Source organism: Mus caroli, unplaced genomic scaffold (assembly GCF_978045245.1).
Source record: "Mus caroli unplaced genomic scaffold, Mus_caroli_1 scaffold_7, whole genome shotgun sequence".
NCBI classification, from domain to species: domain Eukaryota; kingdom Metazoa; phylum Chordata; class Mammalia; order Rodentia; family Muridae; genus Mus; species Mus caroli.
The window spans coordinates 121,890,888-121,914,190 of NW_028227262.1; the positions used below are offsets into that span (position 1 = coordinate 121,890,888).

A 23,303-nucleotide genomic window follows, 5' to 3' on the forward strand; every position below is an offset into this window, starting at 1 on the left:
CTTCTCAAACTGAGCTAGCTCTAAAACATTTTTGTTGAGTTTATAAAATTTTGGCATTCAAATTTTAACTTTCTTACCCACCAATGCTGTGTTTAATTATATGTACCAAAACAGATGCAATGGCCATAGAGACAATTATTGAGAGATAATAGCAGAGTGCAGTGCCTATACTTCGCTATTAGGATGAAGTTTGTGAGGTATGCATTTGACAAAGCTAGCTGTGGGGTTTTGTGTGGTTTCTTGTAAAAGGAGGAAATGTCTACCCACTTCTTTGGAGCACTGGGGAATTATAAAAGAGAAGAGAGATACAATAACATGAGGAACTAGTATTTCCTATTCCAAGACATTATTTTTCATTTGTCCTGAAATGAATCTTTTTAAGAAGAAAATAATAGAGTTAATATGTTTAGGGTGGGATGTCGTGTATCTCAAGCTACTAATTACTGGCTATTTTAGATAAGACATGGTCCAGAACTTATTTTTCACAAGTATCCTTTAAAAGAATGACATTTCCAGACATTTGTTATCTAAAACATTCCATTAACTCTTTTCTCCTTAGTGTTGTTTGAACCCAAGACATTCTCCACGTAACTATATATTTAACTCTTTCATTTCACAGTTTTAAACATAGAGGAACTCCTGCAGTAGAAAATAGTCTTAACATTGCCAAGAGTAATCCTTCAAGTTGCTTGAGCATTGGTTGAAAAATAGAATTTTTGTGCCTATGTTAGTTCCACTTCCTTTGTCACCTCTATACACTGGTCACAGTAGGAGCCTGCTTTTAAAGCTGCTTAGCTAAAGAGATAATTGATCTCTCTAGTCTTGGTCCCTTCTTCCTTAAATTGGACATGTCATCTCCTCTTTATGTGTGTACTGAAATAATTCCTTGAACAAAAACCACAGGTTGAAAGCCAGTATAGAGTTGTGATGAGAACTAGTAGAAAATGCAGCCTGATACAAATGGAGAATGCTCATATATATGATCTCTCATCCTTCTGCTGTGGTGCTATTACAGTGTCCTATTTGGTATTGGTGGGGCGATTAGGTGTGTGTGTGTGTGTGTGTGTGTGTGTGTGTGTGTGTGTGTGTGTGTGTATGTGACATGGGCATGCTTATCTATGTATTAGATCAGTTCACGGTATGGTGGAGCTGTGTGCCTTTTTTATTTATTTCCCCACCCACCCCCATACCCAATGAATGACCATAGCATCAAGCCTCACCAGGCCCCAGCAACACTCTGGTAATGAGGACTCTTGTGATAGCAGAGTCTTTTGCAAATTGTTCACTGATATTATCCCTTGTCTAAAAGTATTTGACATGCATCAGACACAAAATATTTGTCAATTTACTGAGGACAACCAGAGATGATTAATATCTTTCTCCCCCCCCCTTTTAACCTACCTGATAGAATTATGTGATGGATTTCTAACTAAGCCACTAATTCTGAGGTAGACATAGTGCAAAGTCTAATGTTTTTCCTTTAAATCCAGAATGGATGAGAAATTTAAGTAATGTTCATTTTTGATTCAGTACTGTCTTTGGCATAATGATTTTCCTGGGCAATGGGCTGGAAAATGTGAACTTTCTCTTCCCTGGGCCTGTTCATATTGGGCACTTGAGCATGTAAGAAGTTTGAGGCCATCCTGTCAGATTTTTGGCCTCAGTGTTTGGAGCCCTAGTTCACAATGACACAAAACCAACTGTGCAAAACCAACATTTCAAAATATGCTCTTCAAGTACTTTATATAAAAAGAAAAGCACACATCACATTAACAGAACTCATTTTAACTTAATTAAATGGTTTGGTTTGAGCTGTTCTTACCTCACACAGATTGGATTGTTCTTCTGTGAGAACTTCAGGGCTCTTTTTCTTCTCCCTTCCTCTTTCTCATCTTCTCATCCATTCCTCCACACCATAACTTACTCAGCATCATATAGTTTGACCATAGAGAAGAGATATGCAGGTGGCACTGTACTCTTCTATTCATTGAGCTCTGTGATATTCTGTCATATTGACCTGGTACAAACACTGCTTTTTGGAGTCTGATTTATTCCAATTTGCCTCCATACTAAACTGTCAATGGAGGGAGACATGGAGACTGGTAGTAGCAGGGCCCTTTGGGTTTGTTCTTTTTATAATGGAGTGTCCCCACTGCTATCATGTAGGGCATCTTTGGGGGTGCTCATGCTAGGTTCATGCCTTGTCTACACAGGGAGTTTCTTCTTTTACAACACTGCTTCTTGGGGAATCACTTAAGACTCAAGGGTGGAATTTCATGGAAGAAGGAGAAAAGTGCATGGGGCAGAGAGAGAGGAAAAGGAGAGGGAGAGGAGAATAGACTTAGGTGCAATTTTGCTCTTTTAATCCATGTTAGTAAAGATAGCACTTTCCTTTCACAGTGATGTGTGAGATAAATCTTCCCTCTCGCCAAGTGCATTTTGAGCTGACAAACTTCCACAGTTTCTTCATGCTGTGCACTCTCCTGCTAAGTCCCAGTTGTACATCACATGAGGAGGTGAAAATATTGTTACAAGAGGTGTGATTACACTTATTTGAACCCTAGAAGGAATTTTACACAATTCCCACTAAAGGACCAATTACAGCATGTCAAATTGTTATTTTATTTACTTCTTCAGAAAGGTAGACTGAAATGGTGGCATGGGTATTTAGGGTGGAATTTATGTGCTTCTATTGTTTTTTAAAAATGAAAAAAGAGCAGAATTGGCATTGTGAGTTGGTCATTTATACAAATAAATAATAGTTGAATGACTATCATATTTTGTTAGATTCTTAAAACATACTTTATAACTACCAGTAATTTCTTATTGCCATACTCACCAGTAATTTAAAACTGACAGCCTTCTTAGGCTGAAAAAGTGATCATTTTCTTTGCATATTTGTTTATGCCCTCCAGACAGTTTGCCATATAGATTCCTCAAGTTGTATCATCCAACTGATTTTGGTGGTGCATGCCTGAAATCCTAGTACTTACAAGGCAAAAGCATAAGGATTGGAAGTTGAAGATTTTTCTTTTTACATAGTGGGTTTAATGCTAGCCTGGACCATGGGAGACACTGTCTTGAAAAGTGTTATACAACCAGAAACTTGCTCATCTTCATAGGATTTAGTTTGATAGAAATTATGAGTTAACTTGGTCTGTTGTCACAAAACACAATGGTGGTTGTGTTGTTTTATTTTAAAAATTACATTTGGTATTTGTAAGTAATTTCATACTAAGAACTTAATCCTCAATTCCCATCACAGTTGGAACTTGGTATTGTGCATTGTTTTTTTTTTCTCCCACATACTATACCATTAATAGAGATTTGTATCTCTATTTAAAATAAGCAATATCTAAAACCAAACCTTTATCCCTTCAGATTGTTTTAACAAAACTTCTCTATTAGAATACCTGGAAGTTTTATGGTCTTAATTCTCTTATCTATGATGGTTACAATTTCAGTTTTGTGTGGTTTGTAGAGATTGCTTTTCTTTGTACAGTAACTCTCTTTTGGAAGAAGATTTTTAACATTAAACAATAAAATTTTGTTAACAACTTGATGCTTACTATAATTTAAAAGATATAGCATCTTCATTTGTCTTTACATTTTGATTTGTATCTGTGGTGAATCAGGCTTCAAGATCACCAATCAATAAGGCACCTCTTGTTCCTGCTTCTGAGACTTCTGTAGTTAAACAGCTGTTATCTTTCAGTCTCTTGACGAATTTCCTGGGCTGCCAAGTTCAGACTCCCATACATACACCTTTACCCATTCCATAATGGCCTGTATATAATGATTAATTGTAATTGTGAGTGTCCTCCAGATAAGTAAGTAGACTAACCCACATGCATGCATATACCTAAAGGATTTATTATCAGGTACTTGGTTATATGGTTATATAAACTTGGGAAGTCTCCTATCTGTCAGTTGAAAGTCAGAGACCCAGCAAAACCTATAATGTAGCTCTAAGGCCTGAGAACCAGTAGTCCTCAGAGCAGAAGGCCAATGTTCCAGTCCAAGCTGTCAACCCGAATCAATTCCACCGTGCTCCACACGTTTACTTCAGCCTGGCCCTCAGTGGATTGCATGATGGCAGCGCACACTGGGGAGAACCACCTGCTTTCCACAAAATTCCTGTAGGAATACCCATAAATAATGTTTAACTAGTTGTGTGGACATCCCATGGCTTCCTCAAGTTGACCCAGAAAACTAATCGCCTTGATTTACATGGAGCTTTAAATAGCCTGGCCTCAGTGACTTGTTTCAAAATTTATTATCTCCTCATAATTCCCTTTGGTATTAGGAACTTGTCACTGGACTGCAGCAAGTTAGTCTTTTTCACTGACCAGTCCTGGGTCTTCTGTAAGGCCAGGGTGGTTTACATGTCTTTTAAACTCATTTTGAATGTTTAAATTCTGTAGCTCCTAACTTGAAGCAGCATTATCTCAGCACTCCAGATTCAAGCTCCTAATAAGCTGCAGCAAGCGTTTCTTTAATTTTACCAATCCTAAGAAATTATTTCAATCCTTTCATTCATTCATGAATATAAAAAATAATTGAAGTATTGTGTTAATCCTCTCCACAAATGGGTAGAATGTATCACAGTCTACTCGCTGGGTTGTCTTTAATTTGCACTCAAGAGAAACCATGTGAGGAAAAGGCTGGAATGATTCTGCAGGAACATTTTTGTGAAAGGACCTAACATAAGAGCAAGTATGGCTGAATAGCAATACTTGTCTTGTACCTCTTCATTTGTCACTTGATTCATCTGAAAGTTGTCTTGAGAAAAATCATACACCATACAGATCCTTAGTGAGGAACACATTTCTTCTGCTACCGTTGCAGGGCATGGCTATCTAGCAACTGACAAAGTCTTGTGCTTTGCTAATGCATCTTGGTGTACAGTCTGTATGATGATATTTTACACCCAGTATTACTGGTACTAAAAAAAAAAAAAAAGAAAAAAAAAAAAGAAAAGAATCCTGTGTGTATTCCTTACAAATTCCAGGTTCCTGGATATTATAATTTGCTTTCTTGTTTAAATTTTCTCTTTCATCAATACATTTCATAAGCTGCTTTTAGCTAGTTTATGTCCTTTCCAAAATTTAAATTAAATTCTTTAAGAGATTTTTTTTTACATGAATACATTAATCATGGAACTTATACCCCTCCCTGCTTCCTCTCCAACTCTCCTATGACCCTCACTTCCTTTAAAATTTATGATCTATTCTTTAATTACTATTGCCCCCCCCCACACACACACACAATCTTGTGAGTGCATTTAGTGTTGCTCATATGGATATGTGTCTAAGGTTGATCACTCAGGAGTAGATCACCTATCCCGGTTTCATCCTTGGAGAACACAGTTGCACTTTCTCTCAGTTGCCATTAATTGCCTGTAATTCTTTCTTTGGTTGCAATGAATTTGAGATTTCTCTGAGTTTATGAGAGTATGTAACCTGGAGTAACCCATTTATAGCTTGTGACAGTATTTCTCGTCTACTTTTCCTTCGGCCAGGTCTTGGGGTCTTTTTCTCCATCGTTGTTCTGGTTTCATAGAGTCAATGTGAGGACCAGGAAAGGAACCTTTTTCTTTGGCACTCAGAACCTACACAGTTTAATGGCCATTAGTGGATTGTAGTGGATTGTCATATTATCATACCACTTGGATTGTTTTCTCAGACTCTGAGTACTTAACCCGAGCCAGTTCTGCATAGGCTTTCAGTGCACAGAGATGTATCATCCTTTTCACAGCTCCAAGGATGCACCTTAGGAGTCATGGTCTGGACTCTCAGATTGAGAAGTCACAGCTCTTCCTCCACAAACATACCTGAAGCCCAATATGTGTATTATAGACAACTGAATAGAGAGGAGGAGCTATTGCATACAGCTGAACTAGTGGGTGGGTTTACATTCTATGATTGCTAGTTTCAGGTCAACTTGATACAAGCTAGAGTCCTATGGTAGGAGAGAAGTTCAACTGAGAAAATGCTTTCATAAGATCTGGCTGTAGGTAATTTTCTTAACTAGTAATTAATGGGAGGTATGGGGCTGCTCATTTTGGATGGTACCATCTCTGGGCTGATGGTCCTGGGTTTCTAAAAAAGGAGGCTGAAAAAGCCATGGGCAGCAAGCCAGTAAGCAGCACCATAAATGGACTCTGCATTAGTTCCTGCCTCCAGTATCCTGCCTCCAGTATCCTGCCTCCAGTATCCTGGTGAATTGTAAATATGGGATTATGAGTGAAAGAAACTCTTTCCTCCCCAGGTTGCTTTTGGAGCTGGTGTCTCATCACAGTAACAGTAATAGTAACTAAGACAATACAGATAAACAGGTTTGTGCTAGACATTTGGATAATGGGACAATCCCTATAGGGTAGCAGTTTTAAAGCTATAAATATTTGAGGGAAGGAAGCTATGTTGGACATTTTCTTCACACACTATCAATATTTACACTCAGATCCTAGAGGGAAGACTTTGACATTCCCCCCGAGCCTTACCCCACAGTGGGTGGAAAGCTTAGCCATTCCCAAGGGACTGAGGATAGATAAAGACACTGACACGAGCCATGGTCCCTGACAGGACCATATCAATAGCATGCATTCACTCAGGGTTTTCTTTGCTTTCCACACAAAGCATTAGGAGTATGGGGAGAGTAGAAATATCCTTTCATAGTTTTGTTTCTTATCACAGCACCTCTGAAGGACTAGGTGGCTGGCTGCCACCACAGTTTACCATGTCATCATGGATCCTTAGAGACTTTGTCTGAATCTTCATGGACCCCTGGGTAGCTGGGTGGATCCCAACAGTGGCAGGCACAGTTTATTCTAGACTGTCCCAGTATCCATTCTGCAGTGATACAGAGACAAGCAGTGGTTCCTGCAAACTTTTACATGAAAGGATATGATTGTTTCTATAACTTTTCTATCTATAGCTTGCACCATTAATACTTTGTATGGTATTTTTGTTTGCAATGCTATCATTATTTTAAAAAGTTGGAATTTAATTAGAATTTTTATTACATTTATTATTTTATTTAGTGTGTGTATGTGTGTGTGTGTGTGTGTGTGTGTGTGTGTGTGTGTGTGTGTGTGTGTGTGCCGGTGTTTTGCATGAGCATCAATTAGAGAACAATTTGTTGGAGTCAGTTCTCTTCTCTCATCCTGTAAGTCCTAGTGTCTGAATTTAGGATGTCAGACTTGGCACTGAGAGCCTTTACAAGTTGAACCATCTCATCAACCCCTAATTTTAAATCTAAATCCATGACCTCCTTTTACACTCTTCCTTTGAAAGGGGATTCATATTATTGTGGTCAGGTTATCTCTTCTCTTAATGTGAAATATAGTCATTCCATTCCTTGGTATAGGCTAGTGAACAAATGTTCCTCCTTATAACTTTGGATATTTGATGGTGCAACACAAAGAACGAGGACTGGTTGAAAAAATCAGATCTGTTGAAAACTCCGTGACTTAGATCTGAACATCAAACATCCTTTCAGTGGGGATAATGGTACTTGACTGTCTGATGATGATCAGTATTGAATGTAGTAATGCACTGCATTCTTGAGAACTTTAACTTTCTTATTGGGTCCCCACCATATCCTTGGGGGATGTTATGACCTCATTCTCAAGGTCACACAAGACCTACTCTTAAGTCTGCTGATGGCAGGTTCGTTTACTTTCCTGTACCAAATCAATGCACACAAACCTTTCATCTCCCAGGCCTGAGATAGCAGACCACTTACCTATGAGTCTCGGCTTTCTTGAGAAGTAATAACAATGGCATTGCTTGCAAATGTGGCCTCATATCAATATGATAAACTACAATGCCACTTTACAGATAATTGAACCAAGGTCTAGGCAGGTTTCTAATCCATGATATCCTGGTAAAAAAACAATGTGGGAACCCTGAGTCTATTTCAATGCAAAGTCCTCTACCTTACCAAGGTCTCTATTTTATTTTCATTTCTATTATTGTGACATGTTTTTGACCATATGTTTATATGTATCCAATCATTTCTTTGCCTGGCTGAGGGGGGCCTATGAAAGTAGAACTATCTCTATTTTTCTATCTCAAAGCTGTCAATCACATACCCTACATTTATTCATCCAGTAAGTGTCTGTTGAAATGACTGTGTACTAAGCAAGGCAAAGGCATTAGGGTTATTGTGATGAGTGGAAGGGGAAGGATTCAGTGGTTGTAGTGTTCTAGTGGAAGGAGGGAGAAGGAAAATAATATATCTTGCAGTAAATGTGATTGCTGCAGTACACAAATGCAGTCAGAGACAATGGACCAAGTCCTCTGAAGACACACATTTATAGAAATGATTGGGAAGCATTGAGTACAAAATGACTATAATGCTGAAGTTTAAGTCAATTCTATAAGTTGCCAGAGCTCTAAGCATCTTAATTAAGTTCTTAATACCCAATAGAAGTGCTGTATTTATGTATCTACCAGTTAGATTTACCAGGGATAACCTGCTGGTTTTTTTAATGAGAATTTAAATTTGCTTTATCTTATTCATCAGTGATCTGCAGCCACCAAAACCATTATGTTACAGGTAGAGTAACATAATGGACGGGCATGATGAGGGCAGTCTAGACTAAAATTGTTCTGGCTCTGAGCTGGCACTTCAGTCTTTAGCAGGATATTGATGCTCCTGTTTCTGTTTCCCTGCCAGACAAGTAGTGATAACAGCACCCTTGGGGGGTGGGGGCTGCTGTTAGGTGTGGTGATGGAATCTCAGAGTGGACAAGAGTGGAGAGGAGTGATGACTAACAGTGTGCTTGCATTGCATGTCTTTAATTATTGTTACATAATGACAAAGAGAAAGATGATACAAGTGGCAAAAAATCAGTCAAGAGACTCTGGAAAACAGTTATAAACTCCTCTATCACAGTTTGTTTGTTTGTTTGTTTGCTTGCTTTGGTTCTACATGCTAAGCTTTAAAACTCTCTGTTGAAGCACTGGGTGTGTAGGAAAGTAAAGGTAATGTCGCCTGAATCCCAACCCACTAGAGGCTTCTCAGAGTGATATATAAGAGCATAGATGCAATGGGGAAAGCCTTTCAGGAGAGGCCCCATCCCTTCCTCACAGAGGTTTAAATTAAGGTAGTTATTATTGAAAGTAAAAACCTATAGTGAGTGTTATGTGGGAAAAGCATCTTTGATTAGGACTGATTATTTGACTGAATTTTACTTCCTTTTTAAATAAATTAAAATTATTTAAATAATTCTATTAATAATTGGTTTTAATGTAAAATCAGTGGACCACCTGGGCTATGTTTCCCATTTTTTTCCTGTGGAAATTGGAAATTCCCAGTGGGATTGTTTCCCAATTTTTTCTGTGTTTTGATAGATCTCTTGTGCTATTCATCAGCGCTGTCCTCATGTCTGACTCTTGTATGCACATCTTGTCTCTTAGCTAATTGATGGAACTGTGGAGTGTAGGCAATTTTTGAGTCTCTGTATAGCTCCCGAAACAGCAGAACATGAGTGCCTATGAATGGATTATCTGTCTGTCTTTTTGAATGGTATAGAAATAAAAAGTGTGAATGAGTTTCAAGGCTAAGGAAGGCATTCTAATCTTCTAATGCAAATAACTCGAGAAGCAGTCACCATATAACTTAATAAAATATCCATATGGTATGAAATATCAATATGCCTAGTCCAGTGGATTTTTTTCCAAAGGTATTGGTTCATCTGAAATTGATTCAATATGTACCATCTCCCAGAAAAACAAAACAAAACAAAACAAAACAAAACAAAACAAATTGGTCAGATTGACAAGTACAAGGCAAGGGACATAATTTGAAAAAGAAGTGAAGTGGATATGTCCTTTGTTAAAATCTACCTTAGCTAGCTCAGCTTTGTATAAACAAAAATCTCTACTAGGTCCTCAGTGAATAAGTCAGCCACTGAATTCAGACCAAACTACATGTGAGGAATGCTTCCCCTGAAATAATTTTAATGAAAAAATTGCAACTGCCGTTTCTCCTGGCTCTGGAGTACGTGGTTGTCTCAGAAAGATGCTCAGGATATAACAAGTCTTTAACGCTTAAGTAGTACTTTAGTAATTGTGGCAGTTTAATTAAAAGGGCCAGCATTGTCTGAAGCAGCCACTCTTGAAGAGTTGTCATAGTTTCGTGTTGCCCTTTGGTGGTTACCTCATGTTGTCACTCAGCCACTGCTGATTTTTAACAAAATTATAGTTTTTTTGCATTCCTCTAGGCCTGGTTCCAAATGTTTCTCAAAACGTGATCTTCGTTCCTAGCCTCTCACAGACTCTATCCAGAAGACGAAGGAGTTTGTTCAGATACCCCCCCCCCCACCGGCTTCCTGTTCTCTTTGCTGATCCCAATAGCAATTCCTACTCTCAATACTGGACAGAATGGTAACTGAATTTCCCTTTCATTCTCCTTAGCCCTAGAAATACCCTTTTAGCCCAATGGATGTTTCCGTTGTATTTTGAAGACAGTGGCCTCGAGTGAAAATTATCCATTTCTCTTCACATACCTGACAGTCTTCTTGTATTTCCCTCATGTTTAATCCTGTCACCGTGACCAACCCCATGCAAGTGGCTTCCTTTTGATTCACTATTTGCATCACACCAACACGAAGCATCACTGATCATAGTTCAGAACTCCTGCCAGAGCTCTGTCATTCCTGTGTGGAGTGGAATGTCCTTACTCATTCTTCCCCATCATGTATTCTGATAACCACCTCCATGGGATTTCTGAATCCATTCTTTTAGTTTTTATAATTAACATTTGTTTGTTTGTTTGTTTGTTTGTTTGTTTTTAACTTATTCAGTTTACATCCCACTCACTTCCTGCTTCCGGTCACCCTCTCCAACAATCCTCCCCCTTAGCCCTCCTCTTGACCTCTGAGCAGGTGGGGCCTCTCTGGGTATTCTTCCTCCCATCACCAATCCTGGCACTTCAAGTCTCTGCAAGGCTAGGAGCTTCCTCTCCCACTGGGGCCAAACAAGGCAGCCCAGCTAGTAGAACATATCCCACATACAGGAAACAGCTTTTAGGATAGTTCCTTTTCAGTTGTTCAGGACCCACATGAAGACCAAGCTGCACACCTGCTACATATGAGCAGTAAGGCCTTGGTTCAGCCTGTGTGTGTTCTTTGGTTGGTGTTTCAGACTCAGAGAGCCCAGAGGGTCCAGGTCAGTTGACTCTGTTGGTCTTCCTGTGGAGTTCCTATCCCCTTTAAGGCCCTCAATCCTTCCTCCTCTTCTTCTGTAAGAGTTCCCAAGCCCCATCCACTGTTTGGCTGTGGGTGTCTGCACCTGTCTAAGTTAGATGCTGGGTTGAGTCTCTCAGAGGACAACTTCCTTCTGTCTGCCAGCATAACAATGCATCATTAATAGTATTAAGAATTGAGGGCTGGTGAGATGGCTCAGCGGTTAAGAGCGCTGACTGCTCTTCCAAAGGTCCTGAGTTCAAATCCCAGCAACCACATGGTGGCTCACAACCATCCGTAATGAAATCTGATGCTCTCTTCTGGAGTGTATGAAGACAGCTACAGTGTACTTACATATAATAAATAAATAAATAAATAAATAAATAAATAAATAAATAAATAAATAAATAATAAAAAAAGAATTGATGCTTGCCCATGGGATGGGTCTCAAGGCCCATTATTCTTCGGCCATTCCCTCAGTCTCTGTTCTACCCTCATGCCTGTATTTCTTGTGGAGAGGATAAATTTTGGATTGAAAATTCTGTGGGTGGGTTGGTGTCCCTATCACTCCACTGGGGTTCCTGCCTAGCTACAGGAGGGTGGTCTCTTCAGGTTCCATATTCCTAATATAGTGAGTAACAGCTAAGCTCACATTCAATGATTCTCAGATACCTCACTTATTCCATGTCTGTCTCATCCTGAAGATGGCCCCCACCTCCTTACCCCTTACTCCTTAACTTATGGAAATCAGTTACAGATTTCCATACATTTTCATGGCCATCTAGCCATTTTTCTTGTCCTTCCCCACACCTGATTGTAAACCCCTATTCCCCTCCCTCCCAATACTCTCCCTTTTCCTGCATCTTATGACCATTTTATTCCCCATTCTAAGTGAGAATCTGTCCTTTGTTTTCTTCTTTGTATTGTTTTCTTTGTTTCTAACTGATCGATTTTAACCCTGATTTTGATTATTTCATTCCTTCTAGTTCTCTTTGGTCTTCTTCTTCTTCTTCTTCTTCTTCTTCTTCTTCTTCTTCTTCTTCTTCTTCTTCTTCTTCTTCTTCTTCTTCTTCTTCTTCTTCTTTTTCTAGAGCTTTCAGGTGTACTTTAAAATTGCTGATATGAGAACTTTCTCATTTCTTTATGGAGGCACTTAATGAACTTTCCTCTTAGTAGTGCTTTCATTGTGACCCATATATTTGGGTATGCTGTACCTCCATTTTCATTGAATTCTAGAAAGTCCTTAATTTCTTTCTTTCTTTTTTCCTTGACTCAGAGATCATTGTGTAGAGAGTTGTTCAATTTCCATGACTGTGTAGACTTTCCAGTGTTTCTGTTGTGGTTGAAGTCCAGCTTTAATCCATGGTGGTCTGATAAGATACAGGCATTATTTCAACTTTATTGTATCTGTTGAGGCTGCTTTGTGGCCGACTATATCGTCAATACTGGAGAAGGATCCAGGAGGTCCTAAGAAGATGTATTTTTTTTTTTTTGTATTTGGGTAAAATATTCTATAGGTAACTGTTATGTGCATTTCATTCCTGATGTCAGTTATTTTAATTATTTCTCTACCTAGTGTTTATCTAGATGGCCTATCAAATTTTGAGAATGGGATGTTGAAGTCTTTCACTATCAATGTGTGGGGTTTGATGTGTGATTTAAGCTTTAGTAATGTTTCTTTTACAAATGTGGGTGCCCTTGAGTTTGGGGCACAGATGTTCAGGGTTTTTCCTTTGATGAGTTTGAAGTGTCCTTCTCTGTCTCTTTTCATTAATTTTGGTTGAAAATATATTTTATTAGATATTAGAATGGCTATTCCAGCTTGCTTCTTCTGTCTGTTTTCTTGGAAACCTTTGGTCCAGCCCTTTATTCTGAGGTAATGTCTATCTTTTTGGTTGAGGTATGCTTCTCGTATGTGTCAGAATGTTTTTGCCTCCATTCTGTTAGCCTGTATATTTTTATTGGAGAATTGAGTCCACCAATGTTGAGAGATATTAATGACCAGTGATTGTTATTTCCTGTTATTTTGCTGTTGGTGGTGCTTGTGTGTATGTACTTTCCTTGTTTTTGCTGGTATGGAATTACTTATTTCCTGTGGGTTTTTTTGGATGTAGTTATCCTTCTTGGGTTGAAGTTTTTCTTTAATATTTTCTATAGGACTGGATTTGGGGATAGACATTGTTTGATTTGGATTTGTCTTGCAATATCTTTTTTTTCTCCATCTATGGTGATGGAGCGTTTTGGTGGGTATAATAGTCTAGGTTGGCACCTGTGGTTTTTTTAGAGGTTGCAGAATATCTACTCAGGTCCTTCTAGCTTTTAGAGTCTCTGTTGAGAAGTCGGGTATAATTCTGCTTGGTCTGCCTTTGTATTTTGCCTGATATTTTTTTCCTTATCACTTTTAATATTCTTTTTTTGTTCTGTAGATTTTGTGTTTTGATTAATTTGTGCCAGAAGGATTTTCTTTTCTGGTCCAGTCTAATTAGTATTCTATAAGCTTCTTCTTCTTTTTTTTTTTTTTTTTAAAGATTTATTTATTTATTATATGTAAGTACACTGTAGCTGTCTTCAGACATTCCAGAAGAGGGCACCAGATCTCCTTGCGGATGGTTGTGAGCCACCATGTGGTTGCTGGGATTTGAACTCTGGACCTTCGGAAGAGCAGTCGGGTGCTCTTACCCACTGAGCCATCTCACCAGCCCCCTTCTATAAGCTTCTTGTAGGTTTATAGGCATCTCTTTCTTTAAGTTGGGACAGTTTTCTTCTATGATTTTGTTGAGAATATTTTCTGTGCCTTGGAGCTGGGACTCTTCACCTTCTTCTATTCCTATTATTCTTAGGTTAGATCTTTTCGTGATATCCACATTTTCCTCAATGTTTTGTGTCAGGAAATTTTTAGCTTTAACATTTTCTTTGACTCATGCATCAATTTCTTCTATTGTATTGTCTGTGTCTGAGATTCTATCCTCCATCTCTTGTATTCTGTTGGTGATGCTTGCATCTGTTGTTCCTGTTCTCTTCCCCAGATTTTCCACCTGCAGGATTTATTTTCTCAGTTTATGTTTTCTTTATTGCTTCTATTTCTATTTTTGGGTCTTTTACAGTTTTGTTTATTTCCTTCATCTGTTTAACTCTATTTTTCTGTATGTCTTTAAGGAGTGTATTTGTTTCCTCTTTAAAGAACTCTATCTTTGTTGTTATATTTTCCAGTCTTTCTTTAAGAGATTTATTCATTTCTTCTTTACAGACCTCTATCATCTTTATAAGATTAGATATAAGGTCATTTTCTTTTGTTTCAGTTTACTGGATATCCAGGACTTGCTGTGGTGGGGTAGCTGTGCTTTGGAGATGTCATATTTCCTTGGTGCTTGTTGATTGTGTTCTTTTGATGGCCTTTAGTCATATAGATGGCTTTGGTCCCTGGATGTTCTTGTTGTAATAAATATTGGGAGAGGGTGAACCTCAATGGTCCTGGTGTGACAGGCCTCTGATGGAGATCCTTGGGACATATTGTTCAAGACCTGCAGTTCTTTATGTTTCAGGAGCCTCAGTTTCAATGAAGGTGGGTGGAGAGAGGGAGGAGAGTGGATGTCCCCCTGGGTTGGCAGGCTGCTCAGGGCAGCTTGGCTTGGCACAGAGGGCTCAGAGAGCAGGGAAGATGGGTGAGGATGGGAGCTGACCTGTATGGTTCAGGAGTCTGATGGAGAAGAGGTGGCAGGAGAGTAGAACCTGATTCTTTTCTTTTTTCTTTGGGTCTCTCTCCATATCAGTAAATCTGGTCCATTTTCATCCATAAACACATGTTCAGGGAAACAATGTTTCCTATGAGCCATAAAGACTTGGCTTCTCTACTCCTCACTTATTGGTTCTATCAGCTACTTTCTGTCATTCCCTATATTATTCTCTACATATCTTTCATCCTTTGGAAGCCAACTAAATTATACCACTTCAGAGTAGCTTTTCCTGACCACTGTACCAGCCTTTTTCTTCTTTATAGGGCTTGCCTAATTCATAAGCACATACTTCTTTCTATTTGTATGAAGTCTGAATTAATTGTATTTCAAACATCTATGAAGGCAGAGGCCATGTCCATTTTATTGGATATTATATCATCATGCCCTACACATACCTGGAAAATACTGAAACCTTAATAACTATTTGCTGTGTAATTAATTGACCACTATAACTCTTCCTGGTATACCAGTAGGCTGGCTAAGTATAGGCCACAGTATGGCTTGATTCATTGGTGATAAACAGCTCTACTCTTGAATAATATGGTATAAGGTTACAAGTACATTTATACTTCATGGATGACTTTTAATATTTTCAAACATAAAAGAAAATAATCATTGCTTATTGATTATACACATCCATTCCTGCTGAACACATTGGGTCTGGTCACACCATTCAACTGGTCATCTGTTGCTGGGCTCAGTTTTCTTCCTAAAACAAAGCTTATCTCTTTCTGTATTCTTAGCTTTGAATGAATTCTTGTTTATTTCTGGGTAAAATCTAAATTATGTAATGCCTTAGTTCAGTCAAGCTTCTGTAATAAATTACATTGTGCTTATGGCTTATAAACAACAGTTTAAGATCTGGTGCCAGAATGATTGGGTTGTTCTGGTGGCTCATTTCTTGGTTCACAGACAATTGATTTTGTATTGTATTCTCAGATGGGCTGTGGGGAAAGAGAATTCTCTGGTCTCTCATGTTGCTGCTTCCTATTTCTTTTCCCCTTTTCCTATGTCCTTCCTTCTTTCCTTCTTTCCATTCCTTCATTCCTTCATTCTTTCCTGCATTCTTTCTCTTCTTTTCTTCCTTCCTTCCTTCTTTCCTTCTTCCCTTCTCTTTCTTTCCCAGATACCTTCTCTTTCCCTTTTCAACCCCCCTCCCTCATCTTATCTTTAGAATTTAAGAAAGGACCCTAATTCCATGTGTGAGAACTTTATCTTTGTTACTCAGTTTCCTCCCAAAGACCTTGACTCAGTATCCTCATAATAGGGATAAGTTACAATGCATGGATATTTCATATACATCCCTTCACATGGCTGACATATATATCCATGTTCTGAACCTGGCCATTCTTTCCAACTTCAACTTTCCTCTAGGCTGGCAATAAGCTAGGTTCATTCATTCCTTGTACTCTGTTATGAATATCTCACTCTCCCCCACATAATTAGGTGTGTGTTCTTTGAAATCTGGCTATTTCAATCACTCATTTTCTTTCTTCCTTGCTCCCATTGCATGAAGTATTTCTACAATTATTCAGTTTATTACATAAGTGGAAGTTGCAATTTATTATGGTATCGGTCTCCAGATTGTTCAGTATCTCCTAGATTACACAGATTTTTCAGAATCTAAATCATAAGCTAGAATGGCAGCCAAAAATCATTGGGTGACTTTAGTTATTGTCAGTTGTTGGAAGTAAAAATACCTGTGCGTAGTTAAACAGTGTGACAAATGGTGACTTAATTCTCAGCTGACTCAAAACAGTCCATTTAAGCTACAATGCAATAGGAAAACCTATAGCTAATTCTATTTTCTCTTCCAGTGTTAGAATGTGCTTATCTCTGCACCACTGCAATTAGAAAAAAACCTTTCTGCTACATTCTAACCAATCTTGGAGGCAGAATCCTCTATACATCTTTTCTTTGAATCCTTAGTTTTAGGAAAGGATGAAAGGAGAGTCCTGGGTACCTCATCCTTCCACTCTTCCTTTCCTTTCCCCTCCCTTTCTGATTTTGGTTTAAATAGTTATTTTTATTTGTATGATAAAAGCCTATGTAAATGGAGGGATTAAATGTTTGAGTTTTTCTGGATAGTTTTGAAGACTCTGTGTCTCACAACACACTTTGCTGAAGAGTGAAGCAATGTTATTAGCAACAAAACAAAATTACATGCAAATGAGACCTACTAGCAAAGAAAAGCCAAAAAAGGGTCTTGCTATTCAAAAGTAATATCTGACGCAATATAGTCAGAGATTTTATTAATTTTTTCACTCTTATTTACTCTTATAAACAAATTTAAAAGGTCCCTTTCTCCTTCCATCTCTAGGCTTTCTTCACAGGTTACATTTCCTCTCTAAATCATCACTGCTAACACACACACATAGTTTAAATTTTGTGGAAGAAAACTGAACTCATATTGGCATTATTCACTTAGTGCATGCATTATAATAAAAACAGACACAATTACTTTCAATTGGCCAGAATGACAAATGCTTGGAGAAACAGTATTTTGTAGCAAATCATGTGCTTTTATAACGCAATTAACCTCATCAAGGTTTAATTAAATAAATGCTTTTTTCTGAAACAAGTTTTTTTTTCCCCTGAAACAGGTGGTGTTTGCATTGCTCAATCACAGAAAATCCCCCGTGAACCAAGACCTGGAGAATTCGAAAAAATTATCAAACGCCTGCTGGAGACACCTAACGCTCGCGCAGTGATTATGTTTGCCAACGAGGATGACATCAGGTGCTGATTAGTTCCCTGCAGGATGCAGGATCAGATCTGTGCCCCACATCCTTTCCAAACATATTTTATGAGCAGTGTAAAAAGTTGGTGAGATTTCACAGGAATCACTAGATTCCTCTGCACCCACAGACTACCTTCTGCTTCAGACCCAACAGCCTCCTTATGTCTCTGTAGGCAACGCCTACAGGCCTACAGAGCAAAACCTGGGACTGAGTGAAATGAAATGCATCAGAATGAGAGAGGGAGTGAGGAGAACAGGTTAAGGGTTAGCCCAATTAACACATGCTGGAGTCTCTGCTGCATTTCCTTTAGGAGATGATAAGACTCAAGCAATTAGCATGATTGACTAATTGTTTAACAATGACCTATCAAGTGTATTTACCTTTAGAAAACTGGGTGGTCTGATCCACTTTTTTTTGTTTCTATCTCTAAATACCACGAGCTTGATAATTTTAAAAGAAATAGTAAAGGAAGTTTGTTTGGCGATAGAGTGGGTAATTTATAAAGAAAAAATGCTTGTTTGTCTCTTGGCTCTGGAGTCCTAGCTGCTTTCTTGGCAGCTGATGAGGACTTGTCTTCTTTGTGAAAACATGGAGGGCATCATGTGACATATCAGAGAAACATCTCACTCAGGGCTCTGCTCATAAGGGTATTTGTATCATCCTGGGGCCCACAGTCCTGACTTATTCAAATCTAATTTCCCCCCAAGAATCTTCCCACCAAACTATTAACAGATGACTCAGACAATTAAGCTTCCAAGATGCATGAAATTTGGACAACGTACTCGGGCTTCAGCACTGCTGTTATGATATCCATAATTGTAGTCCCTTCCAACAAATATCATATTTTTATTCCATTTTATTCCCATAGGAGGATATTGGAAGCAGCAAAAAAATTAAACCAGAGTGGGCATTTCCTATGGATTGGCTCAGATAGTTGGGGATCCAAAATAGCACCTGTCTATCAGCAGGAGGAGATCGCCGAAGGAGCTGTGACAATTTTGCCCAAAAGAGCATCAATTGATGGTAAGAATGCAATAAAGACAATTCTTTTTATTTATTTATTTATTTATTTATTTATTATAAGTACACTGTAGCTGTCTTCAGACACTCCAGAAGAGGGCGCCAGGACTCGTTACAGATGGTTGTGAGCCACCATGTAGTTGCTGGGATTTGAACTCTGGACCTTCGGAAGAGCAGTCGGGTGCTCTTACCCACTGAGCCATCTCACCAGCCCCAAGACAATTCTTTTCATTCCAGTTGAGTCAAAATTCATAGCTCAGAGGTGAAACTCTTGGTTTGGGTGCTTACAGCTCTGGGTTTGATCTGGAGAGAAAAAAAAAGGAATAAAATATATAAAGTTATAATTTAAATCTCAATTATATTCATCATTGATTTTGAATGAAATATGCACCCCTGTTAGCACAGTAGTCTTTTCCACTATGTAACCATTATATGTTAAAAAATAAACTTTAAAGGTTTTTTTCTTGTTGAAGAGCACTATTATACAATTAGACATTTCCATGACGCTAGTCACTATAGTTGACTTCTGCACACTTTTTATGGATGTTTGTGATGGTTATAGCATTGGAGGGAACTTAGGTGATTAATAAACATGAAATACATTATGCTAATTGACCCTGTGGAAAAATAAATGAAACAAGGAAAATTTGGAGCACAGTTGTATATGGATGGGTTGTTTCTCAAATATCTTCCCAATACTCTTGACAATGACCTAAATTCCTATCTTTAACATTGTCCTTTGGGGTAAGGCATTGTTTTCAGATGTCTTCGCTTAAAGAGGTGGTTAGACTACTTAGCCATAGCTCTATAAGATTGTGACAGCACTGACTGCCTTATTGAATTAGCTGAAAACAAATCATACAGGAGACAAAGACATTGTAGTGGGTTTAGGTGCAGTGGAGTCTGGAGTGTTGATACATGTTAGGAGAGAGAAAATAATTATTCATTTCTTGTATATATCTTTATTATATAACATATTATATGCTATAAATATTGTACAATAAAACACTTCTTCAAAGTTCTGGTGGTATTTTGTCTTGATTTTTAATGAATATTGAAATCATACCTTTTTCCTCTAACATAGGGTTTGACCGATACTTTAGAAGCCGAACTCTTGCCAACAATCGAAGAAATGTGTGGTTTGCAGAATTTTGGGAGGAGAATTTTGGATGCAAATTAGGATCACATGGAAAGAGGAACAGTCATATAAAGAAATGCACAGGTAGACACTCCTATGTCTCTCTTGTTACACTTGTTTTAGCTTTACCTAAGGAAGAAAATGTTTCTCTGTGCCACTAGATGTGGCACATAGGAGATGCTCTGTCTTCTATTGGGAAGAGAGGCCCCTAGGTCTTGCAAACTTAATATGCCCCAGTACAGGGGAACGCCAGGGCCAAGAAGTGGGAGTGGGTGGGTAGGGGAGCAGGGCTGGGGGAGGGTATAGGGAACTTTCGGGATAGCATTTGAAATGTAAATAAAGAAAATATCTAATAAAACAACAACAACAACAAAACAAAACAAGGATGAACATGAGCTCAGCACTCAGTAAACTGAAGATGGCACATTGGTTTTTACACTCCATCAACAACAATTCATCCAAAATGTACCATGTGGGAAGCACTGGGGTATTTCAATTGTATTTGAATAAACTATTTTAAGAGTCTTCTGGGAAAGTAACTTAATGTATTTTATAGGAGGTAGGCAAATGGGCACAGTATCATACTAAATTGATCATAAGTTGCTTGTAAGACAAGTATTTTTCAACTATTAACAATGTGTTCCTCCATTATATTATTAATTTCTGTCATAAGTTATTGCTCCAGCAGCTATGATTTCTGATGCTTTTAGTTTCTATAGCTTGGGTTTCCAATAATCATCATTGAATGTCCCTCTTTGAATGCAAGAATAAAACTATGTTTATTTGCAGACAACAGGATTGTGTTCATAGAAACAGATATGGAACCTTAGCAGTTATTACTAAGCAGTGAATTTAATTGGCTCACAATACAAGGTCAATGTAAATATTTATCTGTAATATAAGTAAGAACTAACACAAGGAATATGATATTTCAAGAGTACTATTGATATCATTATTTAAAAACTTCCCAGAAATCATTAGGGAGAACCATGCCAAAAACTACAATATTTGAACATGATTTTCCCTCTTCACTTATGTTTTGAGATGTCCTAATTCCTATCTACCTCACATCTAGTAATGAAAAGATAAGTGCTATTGAAGACATATAATTAGAAAGAATATAAAGATGCAAAAATTATTACAAAAAAAAATCTTACTTTAGGCTTCCATCCAAGAAGGATGAAAGTGATACAAGAATCATGTTTGTGAATTTACACTTGCATCTTAGGTGACAGGAATTAATTAAGTAAACATGAAAGTGAACCAATACTGATATTGAGACTATTCTAGGAGAAATTGAAGAAAAAAGATTATAAAAGTGAAACAGAATGGAATTGGGAGAGAGGGTAGCAGATTGTGTGGTCCACATAGTATGTGAGTCACATAGCAGTGACATTAGAGAGGAGACCTTGCTGTCATGTGAAGATATCAGTCAGGTAAATACAGGAAAATGGCAGGGTCTAAAGCCAGACTAAACTCTTTTTTTTTGGGGGGGGGGTTGGAAAAAGAAAAAAACCCTCTTGGTTGGCAGCTAGAGTGTAACAATATTACAATTAAAGAGCCATTGATAGCACCTGTCATATAAAAGAAAAGAAAAAAAAAGCTCTTCAATTTCTCCTTAGTTTCCAGAATTGAGGGGTCTGGGATTCATCCCATTCATGGGCCAAGTGACTTGGACCATTCACTCCGAGTAGTTGCTCGGGTAGTGCTTTCAAGAAGTCTTCTAGCAGAAATAAAAGCAGAACAAGAGTTCAGAGGAGTAAGGCAGGCAGGTCTGTGAACTCAGCCGTGGTCCTGGTGATAGGTAGTCACCACCAAGGGCTGCAGGGCACACATAGATACTCTAGGAGGTATTCTTAGTACAGTGATTAGCACTGAAGCAGAGAGATGGAGATCCTACATGGTGAGTCTCTGACAGGGCAGTCTGGGGAAATGGTGGTGGAATTAGCTGACTGAGAAAACATCAGGAAAAAAAATGCTTGGAACTACCTTGGATTTAGTTCTGATACAGCCCATGTAATTCCCCAGTGGGTGGCAACACAAGGTCGAAGACCCTACAGAGACTTCACTAGAAGTTCAAATACAGTGAAATCAGACGCAAGGACAGAAATTCATTTATAGGAGAAAGGGTGAATAATGATAGAAAACTCAAGGGTGGTGTCTGAGTTTTAGTTTCTGTTGTTGTGATAATTCACCGTGACCAAAATCAACTTAGGGAGGACAGGCTCTCTGTTTAAACTTCCATCTCATAGTCCATATGAGTCCATATGAGACATATGGTCCCTGCTGAAGGAAGCCAGGGAAGAGAACTCCAGCAGGAACATGGAGGCAAGAAGTAAAAGAAGACCATGAAGGGATGCTTCTTATTGGCCTCTCCATTTCTTGCTCAGTTTGCTTTCATTAACAACCAAAGACCCTGGGGTGCCCTGGGGTAGCACTACCCACAGCAGGCTAGGTCCTCTAACGCCAATCATTAATCAAAAAATTACTCAACAGACTTGCCTACAGGTCTATCTGATGAAAACGTTTTCTTTTTTTTGTTTTTTTTTTTTATTTTTAATATTTTTATTACATATTTTCCTCAATTACATTTCCAATGCTATCCCAAAAGTCCCCCATAGCGCCCCCCACTTCCCTACCCACCCATTCCCATTCTTTTGGCCCTGGCATTCCCCTATATTGGGGCATATAAAGTTTGCAAGTCCAATGGGCCTCTCTTTCCATTGATGGCCGACTAGGCCATCTTTCGATACATATGCAGCTAGAGACAAGAGCTCCGGGATTCTGGTTAGTACATCATGTTGTTCCAACAATAGGGTTGCAGATCCCTTTAGCTCCTTGGGTACTTTCTCTAGCTTCTCCATTGGGAGCCCTGTGATACATCCAATAGCTGACTGTGAACATCCACTCCTGCGTTTGCTAGGCCCCGGCATCGTCTCACAAGAGACAGCTATATTTGGGTCCTTTCAGCAAAATCTTGCTAGTGTATGTAATGGTGTCAGCGTTTAGAAGCTGATTATGGGATGGATCCCTGGATACGGCAGTCTCTAAATGGTCCATCCTTTCATCACAGCTACGAACTTTGTCTCTGTAACTCCTTCCCTGGGTGTTTTGTTCCCAATTCTAAGAAGGTGCACAGTGTCCACACTTTGGTCTTCATTCTTCTTGAGTTTCATGCGTTTAGCAAATTGTATCTTATATCTTGGGTATCCTAAGTTTTGGGCTAATATCCACTTATCAGTGAATACATATTGTGTGAGTTCTTTTGTGATTGTGTTACTTCACTCAAGATGATGCCCTCCAGGTCCATCCATTTGGCTAGGAATTTCATAAATTCATTCTTTTTAATAGCTGAGTAGTACTCCATTGTGTAAATGTACCATAATTTCTGTATCCATTCCTCTGTTGAGGGACATCTGGGTTCTTTCCAGCTTCTGGCTATTATAAATAGGGCTGCTATGAACATAGTGGAGCAT

At 38.5% G+C, this 23,303-nt stretch overlaps 1 protein-coding gene across 4 annotated transcripts in view; it reads left to right on the plus strand.

Moving 5' to 3' along the window:
• Positions 1-23,303, plus strand: part of Grm8 (glutamate metabotropic receptor 8) — an 889,122-nt gene that overhangs the window by 369,944 nt on the left and 495,875 nt on the right. For all 4 annotated transcript variants that reach the window (XM_029478898.2, XM_021164358.3, XM_029478895.2 and 1 more), the window contains exons 4-6: positions 17,532-17,667; positions 18,538-18,692; positions 19,774-19,911. In XM_029478898.2, coding sequence (XP_029334758.1) covers positions 17,532-17,667; positions 18,538-18,692; positions 19,774-19,911 — 429 coding nt within the window. The remainder of the gene's footprint in view (positions 1-17,531; positions 17,668-18,537; positions 18,693-19,773; positions 19,912-23,303) is intronic.